This window comes from Bos indicus, chromosome 13 (genome assembly GCF_029378745.1).
Source record: "Bos indicus isolate NIAB-ARS_2022 breed Sahiwal x Tharparkar chromosome 13, NIAB-ARS_B.indTharparkar_mat_pri_1.0, whole genome shotgun sequence".
Lineage (NCBI taxonomy): Eukaryota > Metazoa > Chordata > Mammalia > Artiodactyla > Bovidae > Bos > Bos indicus.
In genome coordinates, this window is record NC_091772.1 from 77144992 (window position 1) to 77163468 (window position 18477).

At 44.6% G+C, this 18477-nt stretch overlaps 1 protein-coding gene across 3 annotated transcripts in view; it reads left to right on the forward strand.

Annotated features, from left to right (window-relative positions):
* Positions 1-18477, forward strand: part of ARFGEF2 (ARF guanine nucleotide exchange factor 2) — an 83593-nt gene that overhangs the window by 30423 nt on the left and 34693 nt on the right. For all 3 annotated transcript variants that reach the window (XM_070801843.1, XM_070801844.1, XM_070801842.1), the window contains 14 exons: positions 1077-1228; positions 3456-3586; positions 4766-5000; positions 6117-6216; positions 6932-7071; positions 8402-8510; positions 9463-9631; positions 11451-11562; positions 12090-12295; positions 13607-13691; positions 13794-13965; positions 14589-14740; positions 15914-16042; positions 17066-17224. In XM_070801843.1, the coding sequence (XP_070657944.1) occupies positions 1077-1228; positions 3456-3586; positions 4766-5000; positions 6117-6216; positions 6932-7071; positions 8402-8510; positions 9463-9631; positions 11451-11562; positions 12090-12295; positions 13607-13691; positions 13794-13965; positions 14589-14740; positions 15914-16042; positions 17066-17224 (2051 nt within the window). The remainder of the gene's footprint in view (positions 1-1076; positions 1229-3455; positions 3587-4765; positions 5001-6116; positions 6217-6931; positions 7072-8401; positions 8511-9462; positions 9632-11450; positions 11563-12089; positions 12296-13606; positions 13692-13793; positions 13966-14588; positions 14741-15913; positions 16043-17065; positions 17225-18477) is intronic.

The window sequence follows — 18477 nt, forward strand, 5'->3', positions numbered from 1 at the left end:
ATTGACCTTTGACCTTTTTACCCACCGCTCAAAACCCTGTCTTTTTGTTAATTTAAGGTACCACCAAGCTATAGTCATAGATTTTATTGTTGGTTTAACTCTTTGTAGAAGTGTCTTTAAAAATAAAGTAATTTGATTTCATACTTTTAGATTTTTCTTTCCTGGGTCCAATATATGAGTGTATGAAGTCCTCACATGGTGAACCTTGTCTGTCTTGCTCATACTGTATCTTCCAGCCCCTAGCCTAGAGTTTGGCCCATAGTAGGCACCTGATAAGTATTTGCTGAATATGCTTTAGAAACCATTTTTGAAGATGGTGCTACTGAGTTGTTTGGTGTTCCTTAAATATATTAATATAACGATCCACATGGTAAATTTCTCATAGAGGTCACCTGTTCTGCTAGTCATCAGATATGCTTATTTCATGAAATGATGGAATCCATTTAATTCTTTGTCTTTTCCTTTTCCACATGGCTGCCAGGAAGCTCAGACCTCCTTTTTTTTCCTCCTACTGTGACTAAGGTTTTCTATCATAGCTATCAACCTCTTCATTTACGTGACTCTTGTTCTCTGACCCCTACATTAGTAACCCTTTCTGTGCATTTCTGTTTATCTGCTTCTAATTATCTTCAGAAGTAGGTAGGGGTGGACAGGGCTGCTACATTGCACATTTCTGGAGGTACCGTTGACCCAGACTATAGTATAAAGTGACCTGGGAGTGGGGCTGTGGGTAACAGACACATAAAACCAGAAAGGGAAAAAGGAGTAGCTTGAAGGTTATGTGAATAACTTCTGGGACTTCTCTGGTTAAGACAACGTGCTCCTAATGCAGGAGGTACAGGTTCGATCCCTGGTCAGGGAGCTAAAATCCTACATGCCTGATGGCCAGAAAACCAAAACATAAAACAGACGTAATGTTGCAATGAATTCAATAAAGACTTTAAAAATGGTCCACACACACACACACACACACACACACACACAAACTTAAAAAAAACCAAAAACTTCTTCTTGGTGTCAGGCCATCTTTTAGGGTAAGTATTGACTCGATGATGACTTTTGCATTGTATTTTAAGAAGCAGCACAAAAGCATGGGCTGACGGAGCCCGAGAGGGTCCTGAGTGAACTGGAGTGCCAGGAACGTGCCGCCCCCCCTGCAGCTGATGAAAACTCCCAGACCAACGGGATAGCGGACGACAGGCAGTCCTTGTCATCAGCAGATAACCTGGTGCGTTGGTGATCTTCTAGCAGACTCCTTTCGAGGTGTACTTCTTCTGTAAGATGCAGAGTTATATCTCTGTCAGAAGAAGCCAGTGAAAACCAGCAAGCCCTGTTCAGTTATTTAGTCACACCCTCCTGGCCTGATATTCTGTATGTTCTTGGAACATGCTCGTTAATGCTGGTGGTATGTAATGTTGTTAAACCCTATTTATTCAGAACTTTTAAAAACTTAACATTTCTTGCCCTTTTTCTTTTCTCTCAAAATGGTATACATTGATTACAGAAAGAATAAGGGAAATACAGAGAAAGAAAAATAAGGAAGTAGAAGTCATCCATAATGTAACCCAGAGATAACATTTGTTAAGGTTTTACTTACACCATAGATTTTTCTCTCCCTCCCATGTTTGAACCACTTAAATGTAATAACATGATATGCATGCTGTTTTGTAACCCGCTTTTTCAATTTAAGGTACATTATGAACATCCTTTCAGGCACCCTTAAGTGTGTCTGCTACATTATTTTTTTAGATAGCTTTGTTGTTCTATTGAAAATGCTATATATAAACATTCAAAACAGGAAGAAATACGATCTGAACTTGCCTCCTGAACTCACTCAGTCTCTGCCTTTTCCCATGTGTCCCAACTGTTCAAATGATCACACACACACACAGGAGCCTTTTTATGTATTTCTTTTTCCTATTCATCACCCTGTTTCATGGAATTTTAGTTATTGATAAACTAGATACCTGTTTATGTACTGTATGTTTATCTACTTTATGCATAAAAATAATAAGATTTTCTCTGCAACTATTCCCTACTCCACCCCACCCTGACAGTTGCCCCTGTCTCAGTCTGTTTAGGCTGCATTAATAGAATACTGTATACTGGGTGCCTTATAAACAACAGAAATGTGTTTCTCACAGTTCTGGAGGCGAGGAAGTCCAAGGTCAAGATATTAACAGTTGCAGTGTCTGGTGAGAGCCTGTTTGTTTCCTGGTTCATGGACAGCCATCTTCTTACTCTGTCCTGGCAGAAGGGGCAAGGGAGCTCTCTGAGGCCTGTTTAATAAAGGCAGTAATCCCATCCGTGAAGGCTCCACCTCACTGCCAAAGGCCCCATCTCCAAATTCCATCACATTAGGGATTAGGTTTCAACATAAGAAATTCAGTGAGGGTCTCAGACATCCAGACTATAGCAGTCCCCTTGGGGTTCTGTCATCCCCATTAAGAAGGCGCTGGGGGGATGATCTGGGAGATTGGGATTGGTGTATATACACTGTTGATACATGTATAAAATTAGACAACAGTGAGAACCTGCTGTATAGCACGGTGCTCTGTGGGGACCTAAATGGGGAGGAAATCCAGGAAAGAAGGGATGTATGTATACGTATAGCTGAGCCACTTGGCTGTACAGTAGAAGCTAACACAACCCTGTAAAGCAACTATACTCCAATAAAAAAAATTGTTTTTAATGAATGCACGTATATAGGGATGTGTATAAATTCACACATGGTATCTGTGTCACATATTAGACTGCAACTTGCTTTGTTCCCTCAACACTTTTATGGACATCTTTTCACATCAGTAGTACTAATTTTTTAATGGCCATGTGAAATTCTGTCATGGATTACCATAATCTGTTTAACCAGTTCCCTATTAGGTTTTTGGATTATTTCAGTTTAATCACAGGAGACAGTTCTACAGTGAATATCCTTGTAGATAGATCTTTTTCTTTTGTGACCCCATGGACTGTAGCCCGCCAGGCTCCTCTGTCCCTGCGATTTCGCAGACAAGAATACTGGAGTGGATTGCCATTTCCTTCTCCAGGGGATCTTCCTGACCCAAGGATGGAATCCAGATCTCCTGCACTGGCAGGCAGGTTCTTTATTACTGAGTCACCTGCGAATCCCAACAGTATTCTTAGAAATATCTTTTTTACCCAAACTAATAAAATTATCTATATTCGTTTTGGGTTTTTTATGATTTAACCTTTGCTCATTTATCATTTTAAACCACTCACACCCACTTTTTGAAGGACTTGGAAGTTTTAGAATTGCTGTGACAACTCCCCCAGAAGCTCCTGTTTTGACATATTGTTTCCTCCCCCACATCCTTCACCTCCCCCAATGAGTAAATAATTTACATTTTCATGAGATAATTACATTTCTTATTTTTGAAAAGAGTCGTCCTTTTGTTTGGACCCTTTGATTTTTCTCATCTTTGTTCTGATCTTAGGAGTCGGATGCTCAAGGACATCCAGTGGCCGCCAGGTTCTCCCACATTCTGCAGAAGGATGCCTTCCTGGTGTTTCGCTCCCTGTGCAAGCTGTCCATGAAACCCCTTGGCGAAGGCCCCCCAGATCCAAAGTGAGCTGACAGCAGTTCTTGGCCGTCTATAATCCTAATGATCCAGGAGGATCTTAGGGGCTCCAAGAAACCCCACTGCCTTGTCCCCTGGTTGGTGTAAATGCAGGAATTTACAGGACTGTTTTACAATGATTTCAGGCTCATGAAGGTCCCACAGTCCTCTCATCATAGATTATGTGCTTACGAACCAAGATTATTGGGCCCAATTTTTCTTTCCTTGGTTTATATACTAAAAAACAATCGTTCAGTTGAATATTCACCCTCTTTCTCCTGACTGATGAATTTAATCATCTGAAGGTCAGAGTCCCCCACCTGGATGCATAGAGAACCTCAGTTTCTTGCCTTGAATGGAAACTTCTGTTTTCATGGGTACAGATTTATGCCCCAGATTCAACCCAGAGAAGCCAGACCTTTAGAGTGAAGGATATACCACAAGGAAGATGGTGCTGTGGGGTGTCAAAGCAGAAGTTTTGGAGCCATGGGGAGCTGCTGGCTCACATGAGACCAACTTCATGCCCGTAGGAGCTACTGAACCTCATCTGGAAAATGGGAATATGGAAAATCAACTCACAGGATCGTTTACCTGAAATGATAGAATTGACATCCCGAGCACAGGGCCCAGTAGTTCACGATAGTTTATAGTCACTGTTATTGTCGTTATTACTGGTTGCTAATTACAGTCCTCTTCTGTTGAGAATATGATGACCATTAGGGAAAAGACTCAGGAAGGTTTCCCTTTCTTAACATCCCGTGGGCAGGGATGGGAGCCTGAGGCAGGTAGATGAAGAGCCCTGTTCTCGTTGTCTCTAAACACAGAGCAGGACAGACAGTTCAGTCTCACATGATGGATGTGAAGTAATTGGTTCTGTTAGATTCGTTGCAGAACCAGCTTTCCAGAATCGGTTTGTACTTATTTTGCTCCTGCTGTATTTTCTGCTTTATGAGTGGGAGAAAGAGACAACAGTTGGCAGCTCTTGTTCTCCCAGGGCCTGCGGGTTCTGAGAACCCGCCTCATGCCAGCTGCCCTCCCTCTCTTGACATTTTAGGTGCTGTTGCTGATTCTTGAGTCCCCGGCTTCTCAGAAAATCCTCTCACTGATAGAGGAGTGAGACCTTCTTAAACATCCTTTCTGAAATGTTACCTCTCAGCGCTACCCTTGTTCTCTGTCTCCTCTGCCAGGTCCCACGAGCTGCGTTCCAAGGTGGTCTCCCTGCAGCTCCTCCTGTCCGTGTTGCAGAACGCCGGCCCAGTCTTCAGGACTCATGAGATGTTCATCACCGCGATCAAACAGTACCTCTGCGTGGCGTTGTCCAAGAACGGCGTCTCCTCAGTGCCTGATGTCTTTGAGCTCTCTCTCGCTATTTTTCTCACTCTTCTTTCAAACTTTAAAATGCATCTGAAGATGCAAATAGAGGTATGGACTCCAATTGACTGTTTTGGGGTTTGTTTTGAAGTTTGATGACGCTTTTATATGATGTGTTAAATATTGGTGGGAGTTACACAGTCTACGTGCTGGCACCCCTAAGAACTTTTTGAGCAAGAAGAATTCCTTTTCATAAAAAGTTACTGCCCCCAAATCTTGTATATGTGTGCTTACTCAGTCGTGTCTGACTCTTCATGACCCCATGGACTGTAGCCCGCCAGGCTCATTTTTCCATGGAATTTTCCAGGCAAGAATACTGGAGTGGGTTGCCATTTTCCTTCTCCAGAGGAACTGCCCAACCCAGTGATCAAACCCACATTTCTTGCATTGACAGGCAGATTCTTTACCACTGCACGACCTGGGAAGCCCCAAATCTTGTGTACCTTTCATTTTAACCAAAGGTTTAAATTGTGTAGTCTTTTGTTGGGCTCAGTCCCCCAGACATGTTTGTTTAGCCTATAAATTGTTTGAAATAACTTGAATTAGTATCCAGACTGAGAAGTCAGGGACTTCCCTGGTGATTCAGTGGCTAAGACTCTGAGCTCCCAATGCAGGGGGCCTGGGTTCCATCCCTGGTCAGGGAACTAGATCCCATGTGCCGTAACTAGGAGTTCGAATGCTGCAACGAAAGATCCCAAGTGCCACAACTAAGTAAGACCTGAAGTAGCCAAAGAAATATACATTTTTTTAAAAATCGGGAAATGCGATTTTCCATATAAATCCATATTTCTGATTTCCTCTCAAAACCCCACAACTCCAATTCTGCCTTTCCACATGGCAATTCTTGGCTTTTTCTCTGGAGCAACTGTGTACTCTGATGGGGCTGTATTCACTGTGGTCCTGCCCTCCTCACTCTCCCACACACACCCAGGCTCCTGTGCTGGGCAGCCACCTGCACACACACACACAGCAGCCACCTAAACACAGACATACACAGACACAGACACACCTACACACACACACACACACACACACACACACACACCCCCCTGGCCTCCCTCCCTGCTTTACTCATAGACTCAGCCTGCTCGTAAAGGCTTCAGGGGTTTTGAGCCCTAATTTAAGCTATTAATTACTGTCCTCCTTTATCTTCTTCTTGTCATATAGGTCTTTTTCAAAGAGATTTTCCTGAACATTTTAGAAACGTCAACAAGCTCTTTCGAGCACAGGTGGATGGTCATTCAGACCCTGACAAGGATCTGCGCAGGTACTTTCTCCCAGAGTGGGGCTCATCCTTTTGACTTACCCAGAAACACTTCTGAGGCTTTCATTCTCCACAGTCCAGATGAAGATCTTGATCCCCTCCTTTTAACGTTGTAATGAAGTGCTGAGGAAATCATTCCCTTAAAGGCTGCTACTCACCTAATGACCAGACTGTTTTGCCTGGGACTTTCTGACTATAGCACAGCAAATCTCATGTCCTGGGAAACCTCCTAATCCTGAAAAACTAGGACACTTGTCACTGTGTCTACAAGCTGAACATGGTTTATAAGTCAGAGAGTCCCAGGTATGAGTGTCCTAACTCCTGATTGGGTGCTAAAGTAAATTTGCATTTCCCTTTACACCACTCAATTGTGTGACAATAAACTGAGCATCTATTTGTCATCACAGTAACCTCATCAGAGTTATACGGCTTTAAGAGTTGGATGAGGCAGTTGTTCTCCCTTTTTGACGAGGAAAGTAAGCTGTGAGAGTTTGAGTGAGCGGCCTGAGATTTCAGTGAGTGCCAGGGCAGGCCTAGGAGGAGAGCCTCCTGCATTTCTAGTCCTTCCGTCACACACTTCCTGAGTGAGGCGTGTCCAGCCTGAGTTACTAATTCACTGGGAAAACTTTGTTTGACCAAGGACTCTCGTTTAATAAGGAAACACACGTGTTCTCTGTGTTCACTAAGAATCTCTAACATCCGTGTGTTATTTTCCAAGATGCCCAGTGTGTTGTAGACATCTACGTCAACTACGACTGTGATTTAAATGCTGCTAACATTTTTGAGCGCCTCGTAAACGATTTATCGAAAATCGCTCAGGGAAGAAGTGGACACGAGCTGGGAATGACACCTCTGCAGGTAAAACCACTGAGAACATTTATGTTCACAGTTCATTCATTTCAGTAAACATTTGTCGAGCCACTGTGTGCCAGGCACTGTCCTTGGTGCTGGGGACACAGCAGTGAACAGAACACAGACAGGCACATCCAGGTGCACAATTGCTGTGGTCCTGACACCTAAAAGCAGGCAGTGAAGAAGCCAGCTGCAGGAAGAATAAAGCAGGGACGCTAGAGAAGGGGTGTTGGAGGTGAGGGTGGGGCCGTCAGGGTCATCTCCCTCAGAAAGTGAGGCTTGAGCTGAGACCTGTAGGAAGCGTGTTCACTCTGTCACCTTTTCTTAGATCGTGTGAACACAGGATCCCAGGCTAGAGTAAAGGCAAAGGAGATTGCTTCTTACTAGATTCCCTCCCTACAAAGACGATAGGGTTCTTAACCTGAGGTCTCTGAAGAAATTGGTTGCAAGGTCTGTGAGCCACCTGTAATTACACGTAGAGTTTTGGTGTATGGGGGCATTTTTCTTCAACAAAGGTCTAAAGTTGTCATTAGATGGCCCAGAGAGAGCCAAACCATCTTAGATGCTATTTTGAGTCTAAAATGTTTGCAGTTTTTAAAAGATGACCTGCAACTCACATTCACATTCAGCTTTTTAGTTGAGAAGTGCTACTTTTTTTTTATATATATATTTATTTATCTATTTGCACCAGGTCTTTACTTGCAGCATGCAGACTCTTTAGTTGTGGCATGTGGGATCTAGTTCCCTGACCAGGGATCGAACCCAGGTCCCCTGCACTGGGAGCATGGAGTCTTAGCCACTGGCCCACCAGGGAAGTCCCGAGAAGTGCTACTTAAAAAAAAAAAAAAAGTATTTACCTGCAGAGTAAGCCTTAAGATGGAATGCTTTTGTGTGTGTTCAGGGGATGATGGTGTCCACGGTCATTTATCTGCTGCATAAGATTCTTTTCTCTTTTTTCAGGGTCACTAGTTAAGACTCTCCCTTTTTTTTAAAAAAAAAATGTGTTTTAAATGTTTGGTTGGTTGTTTTTTGTTTTGTTAATTTATATAAGCAATGAATGAGAATTTCACTTTAAAAATCCAAATAATACTCTTCACTTTAGTAAAGTACACATCCCATATTTTTGCGGATAGGGAGTTTGTAATGAACACCTTTAAAGACGATCATGGTTTTTGCAGTGAGCCCTCAGTGTTTACGTCACGGGTTCCCTCTTCTTGGGTCAGTAACTCTAAACGTCAGTGATTATCTTGTATTGTCACAGGATTCCCAGAGCCCTCCAGACATCTGCACTTAGTTTATCTGCTGAGTCTCTGTACTTGTCACCTTTGTCCTTTAGGAGCTCAGTCTCAGGAAGAAAGGCCTGGAGTGCCTCGTGTCCATCCTCAAGTGCATGGTGGAGTGGAGCAAAGACCTGTATGTGAATCCCAATCATCAGACCAGCCTGGGTGAGAGACCCCCCAGTGCACGCACACACACCTCCCACCCGCCACCATCTGCCAATCACAATAGGCTGCCCACAACTTTTGGAAAAAGCTATCCTGATACAGTTGTCTTGCTAAGTTGCTGCTAAGTCAGTTCAGTTGTGTCCAACTCTGTGCGACCCCATAGACGGCAGCCCATCCGGCTCCCCCGTCCCTGAGATTCTTCAGGCAAGAACACTGGAGTGGGTTGCCATTTCCTTCTCCAATGCATGAAAGTGAAAAGTGAAAGTGAAGTCGCTCAGTCGTGTCCAACTCTTAGCGACCCCATGGACTGCAGCCTACCAGACTCCTCCGTCCATGGGATTTTCCAGGCAAAAGTACCAGAGTGGGTTGCCCATACTTGTCTTAGAATTAGCAAAATACTTTAGTTTGGGAAATACCTGAAGTGTTTTAAAGGTTTTGCTTTTTAATCCATCTGAAACTTGGGTGGGGGTTGGGTGGAGATAGTGTGAATTGTGCTGTAACTTCATTTTTCCAGAAAACCATTTATTACAACTTTTTTTAGTAGTCTTTTTTCCCCTCACTGATTTGAAGTACCACCTTGATGGTGTAGCACACCTCCCTGTGTGCATAACTGTTTCTGAATTTGCTGTTCTGTTGATTTGTCTGTTCCTCCGCCAATCCCGTGCTTTTCGGATGCCTAGAGTTCTGCAGTGAGTTCCAGGGCCTGCGAGGACAGGCTCTGTGTCTTGTGCATCTTGCACTTTTATTCTTTCACGTGAATTTTAGGGTTAGCTTATTTTCCACAAGCAAGTTGTTAAGTAAAGTAACCTCGATATTGAGGTTTTCATGAACCTTACAGTACAAAGCTTATTGTTACAGGCCTGGGAAAGGGAACCGTACAGCCAGACCTCAGCTCAGCCTCGCCTTCGTCCCATCTGCTCACTTGGTTGCCTTTGCTTTTACGTCGTCGCAGGTCAGGAGCGGCCCGTGGACCAGGAGATGGGGGACCTGGCGAGGCGGAGCAGCGTGACGTCCATGGAGTCCACCGTGTCCTCGGGGACGCAGACAACCGTCCAGGATGACCCGGAGCAGTTTGAGGTCATCAAGCAACAGAAGGAGATGATTGAACACGGCATCGAGCTGTGAGTGTGGCTGTTGGCTGGCTGAGTCTCTTGGGAACCTGGCTTTGACTCCTGAAGATGAAACGCCTGTTACAGATGACCGGGGCTGGCGCTTATGGTCAGGCCCGATCAAGTCGCGCTGAGTGCGCGTGTGAGTGTGTAAGAGAGAAATCTAATAGCTTTGTGTGGTTGATGCCTGGTCTTTTTTTCCTTTCTTCCTAATTTAAAAAATTTAACTAGTTTAGAAAATGCAGAAAAGTATAAAGCAAGAATGTTAAAATCACTCATAAAATTACTACCTAGAGGAACTTGCCATTGGTAACTATTGTACTTCAGCATACAGAAAACTTAATTTTTGCCATATTTGTGTTATCTACTTTTTTTTTTTTTCTGAACCATTTGAAAGTAATTTGTAGCCATCACATTACTTAAGCTCTACATGGCTGAAAAATAAGGACCTTCTCCCATATAATCACATCATCATTATAGAATCATGAGTAAACATGATTTCTTTCATCTTTCATACACAGAAATGCATACATTCTCACATGCTGTCCAACTTTTGAATGGTAAGTCAATTTTGTAAACTCAATTCATTTTAAAAATTGATGGTACAGTACTCATTTATTGGATTGGCCTAAAAGTTCACATGCATTTTTCTGTAACATCTGATGGAAAAACCCAAACGGAATTTTTAGCCAACCCCCAGTGTGATTATTTCTATTCTCACCATCCCTTGCATCCCCTCAGTGTATTCTCCCACAGCAGCTAAAGGAATCTTTTAAAAACTCACATCAGTCTTACCACTCCCCTGCCTGCACTCACTCCAGGTTTCCCATTTCCTCCCCACAGCCCTATCCAGCCTCCAGCCTCCCTCTCTGATCTCTTCCAGTAGTCCTGGATCTTATATGAGTTTCAGTCCCTTGAACATCTCAAGCATTTGGCACCTTTGCACCTTCTGCTTGGAATATTCTTGGGTCTTTTTCAACCTTCAGGCTTGACAAAGCATCTCTTCCTCAAGGAGGCCCCCAGTAACCGCACTCTCTGGACAGGTCCAAGGTCACCTCTGTCCCCGCACAGCCTTTCTTCACAGCTTTTGCCACAGTTTGTGTTTCTGTGCTTCTTTCAGTCCCAGTGCATGGCGTGGTGAATAACAAGTTGAATTTATATAGCGGTTATATTTGCGTGCCTTTAACAGGAATTACAGAAGTAACTACTCAAGTGCCGTTGAAGGAAATCCCAGAGTACAGAGTCTAGACTGTTACAGTGGCACTATGGATGTCAGAAATCCGGCTTCTTTTATCTTTCTGCTTCACCATCCTGAATACAATTTTCGTTTTCACCGTTGCCTCATGGTTTAAGATGACTGCTGGAGCTCTGGTCATCACATATGTATTGTGGGGAAGAAGGGGGAAAAGCAAAAGACGTATATCCCCTGCCCCCCTCAGCCAGGTCAGCTTTGTTTCAGGATTCTTCCTAGAAGTACCCACACCAGTTCTCATCTCTCACCGGCCAGAACTTTATCACATTGCCATACTTTGTCTAAGGGAAGCAGGGAAGTGTGTTTTTTATCCCAGATAGTTGTGTGCCCAGCTAAACAACTAGGTCTTATTAGTGTTGGAGAAGAAGAAAATGGCTTTTGGGTGACAACCAGCAGAGTCTGTTAGAGCTAGGTCAGAAATTAAAGGTGGAATTGAGAAAAGCTACCAGGACACACAAGACTTTCCGAGCTGATATGGGATGACTTGTTCATGGTGTTACTGTAATTTGCCTCAAAAGCCAGCTATTTCCATCCCTCGGAGTTTGGAATCAGCAATCTGTGTCCCGTCTCTTGAAACAGATTTAACAAGAAACCCAAGAGAGGGATCCAATATCTCCAGGAGCAGGGCATGCTGGGAACATCGGTGGAAGACATTGCCCAATTCCTGCACCAGGAGGAGCGTCTGGATTCTGTAAGATGGGGAGCTGGGCACATACTTGTGGGTTCTTCTGTGTGGCTCTGACACCTTACTGGGTTTCACCTAGAGACTGGCTGACCCCTGAGTGCAGTGCCATTGTCTGCACTCCTGTTTATGGTAGTCCTGTTTATCCCTTGGGCTAGTGTTGCAAGAAGTTCTTTACAGGGAATAAACCAGCCTTCTGACAGGTGGTTGTTTATTTGGGGAGACGTTGTAGGAGCTAAGTGTCCCTTGACTGCCAGAAATTGTTCTTTCGGGTGCTCATCTGCAGCTCAACTCCCTGTTGAGTGTGTCTTATCATTCCTCCATTTTTCAGTGCCTTTCTTCATGGCAGGGCCAGCTGAACCTGGGGTGGTTTGGCGGTTGGCCAGGCTTAGGGAGTGACCCAGCTTTTCTAGCGGCCCAGCCCATCCTAGGTATTGAGAGCCGGGACAGTATTCCTGCCTTGTTTAACTGAAGTGTCTTTCTCTGGGTGTTCATATTTGACAGTTTTTAGTTGTGAGTGAGTGTGTATGTTTCAGACCCAAGTAGGTGATTTTCTGGGGGAAAGCATGAAGTTCAACAAGGAGGTGATGTATGCCTATGTGGACCAACTCGACTTCTGTGAAAAAGAGTTTGTCTCAGCCCTGCGGACATTTCTAGAAGGTTTCCGCCTACCTGGAGAAGCTCAGAAGATTGATCGGCTAATGGAGAAGTTTGCTGCAAGATACATAGAGTGCAACCAGGGGTGAGCACCGTGTTTAAGTCTCTTCCACCATGTTTTTGCCGTCCTCAGAGCATCAGTCTTCCTGTGGTTGGGGGTTCGGTTTAATCTTTTTAAATCTGTGCCCAGCCACTAAGGTTTCTGTTCACTCTGCACCAGCAGGCACTGTGCTGAGGGATTATCTCATGCAAGAGCGCCTATTCTTTAATGTCTACAACATTTGATACATTTATATATTGTATTATGGCTTCCCTGATGGCTTAGATGGCAAAGAATTTGCCTGCAATTAGGAGACCCAGGTTCGATCCCTGGGTGGGGAAGATCCCATGGAGAAGGGAATGGTTACCCTCTCCAGTAGTCTTGCCTGAAAAATTCCAGGGACAGAGGAGCCTGGCAGGCTGTCCATGGGGTCACAAAGAGTCAGACACAACTAAATGACTAACATAACAGGGTTGCCATGGTGGTGATAATTAGCCTCTCTGTCATCTCGTATTAACTATTTCTTTTTAGCTTTTGGGAGAATTAAGATCTAGAAGAGAAGGCAATGGCACCCCACTCCAGTACTTTTTTTTTTTTAACTAAACCATGTTCTAAGAGTTTCATCTAAGGAAATAATTACCCATGTGTCCAAATAGGTGTTTGAAAGGTCATGCATCGAAATTTTAGTTGTTCTAGGGAGAGATTAGATGAAGGACAGCCTAGATTGTCCCATCAATGAGAGACTGATCTTTAAAAAACAAAGTGTGGTGTACCAATCCTTCAGAGAAGGCAGTGGCACCCCACTCCAGTACTCTTGCCTGGAAAATCCCATGGACAGAGGAGCCTGGTAGGCTGCGGTCCATGGGGTCTCTACGAGTCGGGCATAACTGAGCGACTTCACTTTCACTTTTCACTTCCCTGCATTGGAGAAGGAAATGGCAACCCACTCCAGTGTTCTTGCCTGGAGAATCCCAGGGACGGGGGAGCTTGGTGGGCTTCCGTCTGTGGGGTCCCACAGAGTCAGACACAGCTGAAGCGACTTAGCAGCAGCAGCAGCAGCGTTGCTTTAGTAATATGAAACATTGTAGCATATAAAAAAGTGAGTTTCTTTTCTTTGGTTCACATCTCTTCTGGTCTTTTTTTGTTTTTAAATTTAATTAATTTATTATTTACTTATTTTTTCTAAACTAAGTTTTTCTAGACTCTGGGTCATTAGTTATCATTAAGTGGCGATGAAAGCATCTAGGGAGCACTCGGCCTGCTTTGCACGAAGCGTGTCTCCCTGAGCCCTGTTGCCGCCGTCCAGCCTTGTCTCTGTCCGTGTTCTCACATCTGAAATCTTTTTTTGTTTTTTAGGCAAACTCTGTTTGCTAGTGCTGACACTGCGTATGTCCTAGCATATTCAATTATTATGCTAACTACAGACTTGCACAGCCCTCAGGTAACATATTTTAATGACTTAAATACTACAGTAGCTAAATAAATAACTATTTGGGCCACTGGATGTCTCCTAAGTGGATTCTTCATTTTTTTTTAATTTCAGGTAAAAAATAAAATGACAAAAGAGCAGTATATTAAAATGAACCGGGGTATCAATGATAGTAAAGATCTACCTGAAGAGTATCTCTCAAGCATCTATGAAGAGATAGAAGGCAAGAAAATTGCGATGAAAGAAACAAAAGAACACACAATTGCCACCAAATCTACTAAGCAGAGTAAGGTCTAATGGCAAATTATTTCTCAGTCCCAATGTTCAGGTGTATCAGAATGCATGATTAAGTTCCCTGGTGACAGATTTCATTTGCATATCTCGCTATCTGAATAAGAAATGTGATTAAATTAGTTATTATGATTACGTTGACACTCTCACAGTATCACTTAACTTCTTACTAGATTTGTAATTAGTTACAAGAGGCAATTTAAAATAATTTGAGAGCTAAATTACTCCCAAAAAATGTTTGTTAGAACTTTGCTGTAATACCAGGGGTGATTGCGTCAACCCTGATTAGAATTCTCCTACTTAAAACCCCTGCGAGGCTGTCAGTCTCATTGGTGAGGCAGTAGCGTGTCCGATTTAGAGCACAGGCTCTGTAGCCACACGTCTGAATTCAGGTCCCAGCTCTACTGCCTGTTAGCTCTGTGGCCCTGGGCAAGTTACTTACTGTTTCTGGGCCTCATTTCCCACCAGTGAAATGGCAGTAATACTTGCTACAGGCTCAGGAAGTGGTCCTTGTGAGGAGGATTTGTGAGTTAATTGTTGTAAATCTTTTGAAACAGAGCCCGGCACATAGCAAGCACTCGGCGAGTATTAGCTGCTGTTACTCTTATTTCTTTGTAGGTGTCGCTAGTGAAAAGCAGCGACGGCTACTGTACAACTTGGAAATGGAGCAAATGGCGAAAACAGCCAAAGCTCTGATGGAGGCCGTGAGCCATGCCAAAGCCCCGTTTACGAGTGCCACTCACTTGGACCATGTCCGGCCAATGTTCAAAGTGAGTATACAGAGAAGTTAAGACACGGCTGAACCTGATTCTAGAGTTGATCAGCCAGAAGCTCACCAGCGAGTTTATAATGGTGAAGAGATTGGGGAAGGGAAAGGCCACATCTGGTGTTTCTTTATGACAAGTAACTACAGCGAGTCCTTCCTGGAAGCCCCGTGGTGTTGCTGGGGATACGTCAGCACAGGCTCAACAGTCAGAGCATCTAGTTTAAGCCCTGCCTTTGCCACTTTGTTGCTCTGGAACTGGGATCAGGTTATTCAGCCTCTCTCTGTTCATCATCTGTGAAATGGGTCCTGCAGGGCTGCTGGGGGGATTGAATGAATTAATTATTCAGGCAAAAGAGACAGCTTTATTGTGATATCTCATCTCAGTGGCCTCAGGGTTAGCCTATAAGAAGACATGAGGTAGAAGTAAAAGACATATCCTTGGGACTTCCCTGGTGGTCCAGAGATGGAGGCTCCATGCTGCCACTGCAGGGGGCACAGGTTCAGTCCCAAGTGGGGGAGCTAAGACCCCACTTGCCAGTTGGTGCAGCCAAAAAAACAATATCCTAAGTTCTCTGTTTTTTAAATGTCTAGAAAAGGTACATGTTCTAAATATATAGCACTCACGTTTTCTCTTAAGTTTTTAAAGTAACTGCTGATATCCTGTTGATCACTTCTAGATATTTGTGTGCTTTTATTTTCAGGGAATTCACAAGAAGGTTGGAGGAAAAGTAAACTCTTAAGTAATCTGAATTAGGAAGCTTTCAATAAGCTAAGTTGATAGAACCTAAGTTGCTTACAGATTTTACTTTGCATGCCAACCTCTGATTGGCAATAGGTGCCTGTGCACCGTGTAAAGGATTCTCCAGCCCCGATTAGACTAAGCAGGGAGTGGGGTCTCTGATGGACTCGTGCTGTCTGCCATGAGTACAGTAGACGTGGTGGTGGCCCAGTAGCCACGTACGTGCCAGCCTTCCTTTAGAACTGTGCGTTTAGTAAATGGCATGCTGTAGTGATGACTCTGACCCTGGTTTAGGAGGAATTTTTATTTTGTGTTGTGAATGAATCAGAATAGCTGTGAACTTGACATCCTGGCTGTGCTTGTAACTAACAGTGTGGCCTCTAAGTGCTCTTCCACACTGAGATTCCAGACGTTTTCCAAACCTTCCTCCCTTGGTAGCTGGTGTGGACGCCGCTGTTGGCAGCCTACAGCATCGGACTGCAGAACTGTGATGACACTGAGGTGGCCTCGCTGTGCTTGGAAGGCATCCGGTGTGCGATCCGGATTGCCTGCATCTTTGGAATGCAGGTGGGTGTACGTTCTCACAGCTCCAGAGAAACTGGTGGGCTGTGTTCTTCAGGATTTGGCAAAATTTAGAAACGATCAGATATTTCCAATTAGCTGAAAACTTCTCAGCAGACACCTTACTCATGCCCACTGAGAGGAAGACGACAGATTTGTGCTGGCAACAGCCTGACTGGGGGAAGAATTGGCAATTTGGATTAAAAACCATTTTTGAAGGTAGGTGGGTGTCCAGGCTACTCAATTGGACTTGACAAAACAGCCTTCCTATCCATCTGGCTAGGTGCCTGGTGCTGGAAATAGTGTTTTTCCTTTTAAAACCAGCTTATTATTTTAATTTCCCTTATTTCCAGGTCTTCTCTGGGGGAAATAAGTAGTTCAGTGGAAAATGAATGTGTCTGTAAATCTTTTGGGTCTTGAAAAATTCAAGCAAATAAGCAAAATACAATTCTAAACTCTTATGAACTCAGGAAGTTGTCAGTTTCATATATCCTAAATCACTAAGAGTTTGTACCCCTCTATTTGGAAAACCTCAGTCTTCTGTTCCCATGTATCTTACAGATAGACATTTTCTTTTGTACCAAGACCCCAGGCTTGGACTGCAGACAGTCTGGGTTTCACACCTCACCTCTGCTGCTTCTCTAGCCTAACGTTGGTCTAGCCACCTCCTCCCTGAGTCACCCTTTATTTCCTCATTTGCAAACTTGAGATAATAGACCGACCTGCAGGACTGTTGTGGAAATCAGTGTTTACCTGACAGCCTTAGCATTCAGCAGATTGCTCCGCCACTCCCTCAGAAGGGAGGTCAGTGGCAGAGGAGAGGCTAGTTCTCAAACGTGCGATGAGGTATTTGGGTAGCGGGAGGACAGAGGCATGGAGTACCTGGTGTGGCTCGGGTGTGTTAATGTGCGTACAACCTGTCCCCACGTGTGCGGGAGGCAGCAGAGAAACCAGTGCTCAGTCCCTTCGATGCGAGACCCATCTCACCCAGGCCAGGATCTCAGCGTCACCTCTCTGCCTCCCTTGCAGCTGGAACGAGATGCCTATGTCCAGGCCCTTGCGCGCTTCTCCCTGCTGACGGCCAGCTCCAGCATCACGGAGATGAAGCAGAAGAACATTGACACCATAAAGACGCTCATCACCGTGGCTCACACTGACGGCAACTACCTCGGGAATTCCTGGCACGAGGTGAGCGTCTCTGAAAGCCCCATGGTTGCCTTTTCTCAGTGAGGATGAGCCCCGGCTTTCCTTCCGTTCAGAGTCCATCTCTCTTGGGTCAACTCTGTTTCTCTGCAGTCAAGCCTCGCTTTAACTCTGGGTTTTGTCTTACTCCCTGTGTCCCTCATGTATCAGAAAGTCAGCCTCCCTGGGGCTGCAGCGAGGGAAACGCCTCAGGTCCGCCACCTCACCAAGTGCCCCCAACCCCATCTCCAGTGTCCATGCGGAGCCGACCTCTGTTGTAGCCGCCTTCTTCCCACAAGGCCTTGCACCCCTCCTGAGAGCTCTTACTGCAGGGAGTGGATTTAAAACGAAGTCCAAAGCCCAGTTTCTCTCCCACATGTAGCAAAAAGGACGTGGTCAGCATCTAACGTGAGCCATGAAGATTGCCAACAGGTTCATTTCTTTTTTTAAACCATGTTCTAAGAGTTTCATCTAAGAAAATAATTACCCATGTGTCCAGACAGCTGTTTGAAAGGTCATGCATCGAAATTTTAGTTGTTCTAGGGAGAGATTAGATGAAGGACAGCCTAGATTGTCCCATCAATGAGAGACTGATCTTTAAAAAACAAAGTGTGGTGTACCACTCCTTCAGAGAAGGCAGTGGCACCCCACTCCAGTACTCCTGCCTGGAAAATCCCATGGATGGAGGAGCCTGGTGGGCTGCAGTTCATGGGGTCGCTATGAGTCGGGCACGACTGAGGAACTTCACTTTCACTTTTCACTTCCCTGCATTGGAGAAGGAAATGGCAACCCACTCCAGTGTTCTTGCCTGGAGAATCCCAGGGACGGGGGAGCCTGGTGGGCTTCCATCTGTGGGGTCCCACAGAGTCGGACACGACTGAAGCAACTTAGCAGCAGCAGCAGCAGTACCATTCCTTAGGTTATATGGACATTTAAAATGAAGTTGCTCAGGGGACTGCCCTGGCATCCAGTGGCTAGGACTTTGCCTTCCAATGCAGGGGGTGCAGGTTTGACCCGTGCTCAGGGAGCCAAGATCCCACGTGCCTCTTGGCCAAAAAACAAAATATAAAGCAGAAGCAATATTGTGACAATTCAATAAAGACTTTAAAAACCGTCCACATCAGAAAAAAATATTTAAAAGAAAAAAAGATAATGTTTCTGAAAGGAGAGACAGCCAGCATTACATGTTCCCTGATGGATGCACACTATGCCACTTAAGAAATGTTTTTGCCTAAAACTCCAGCCTGAGTCAGTTCAAG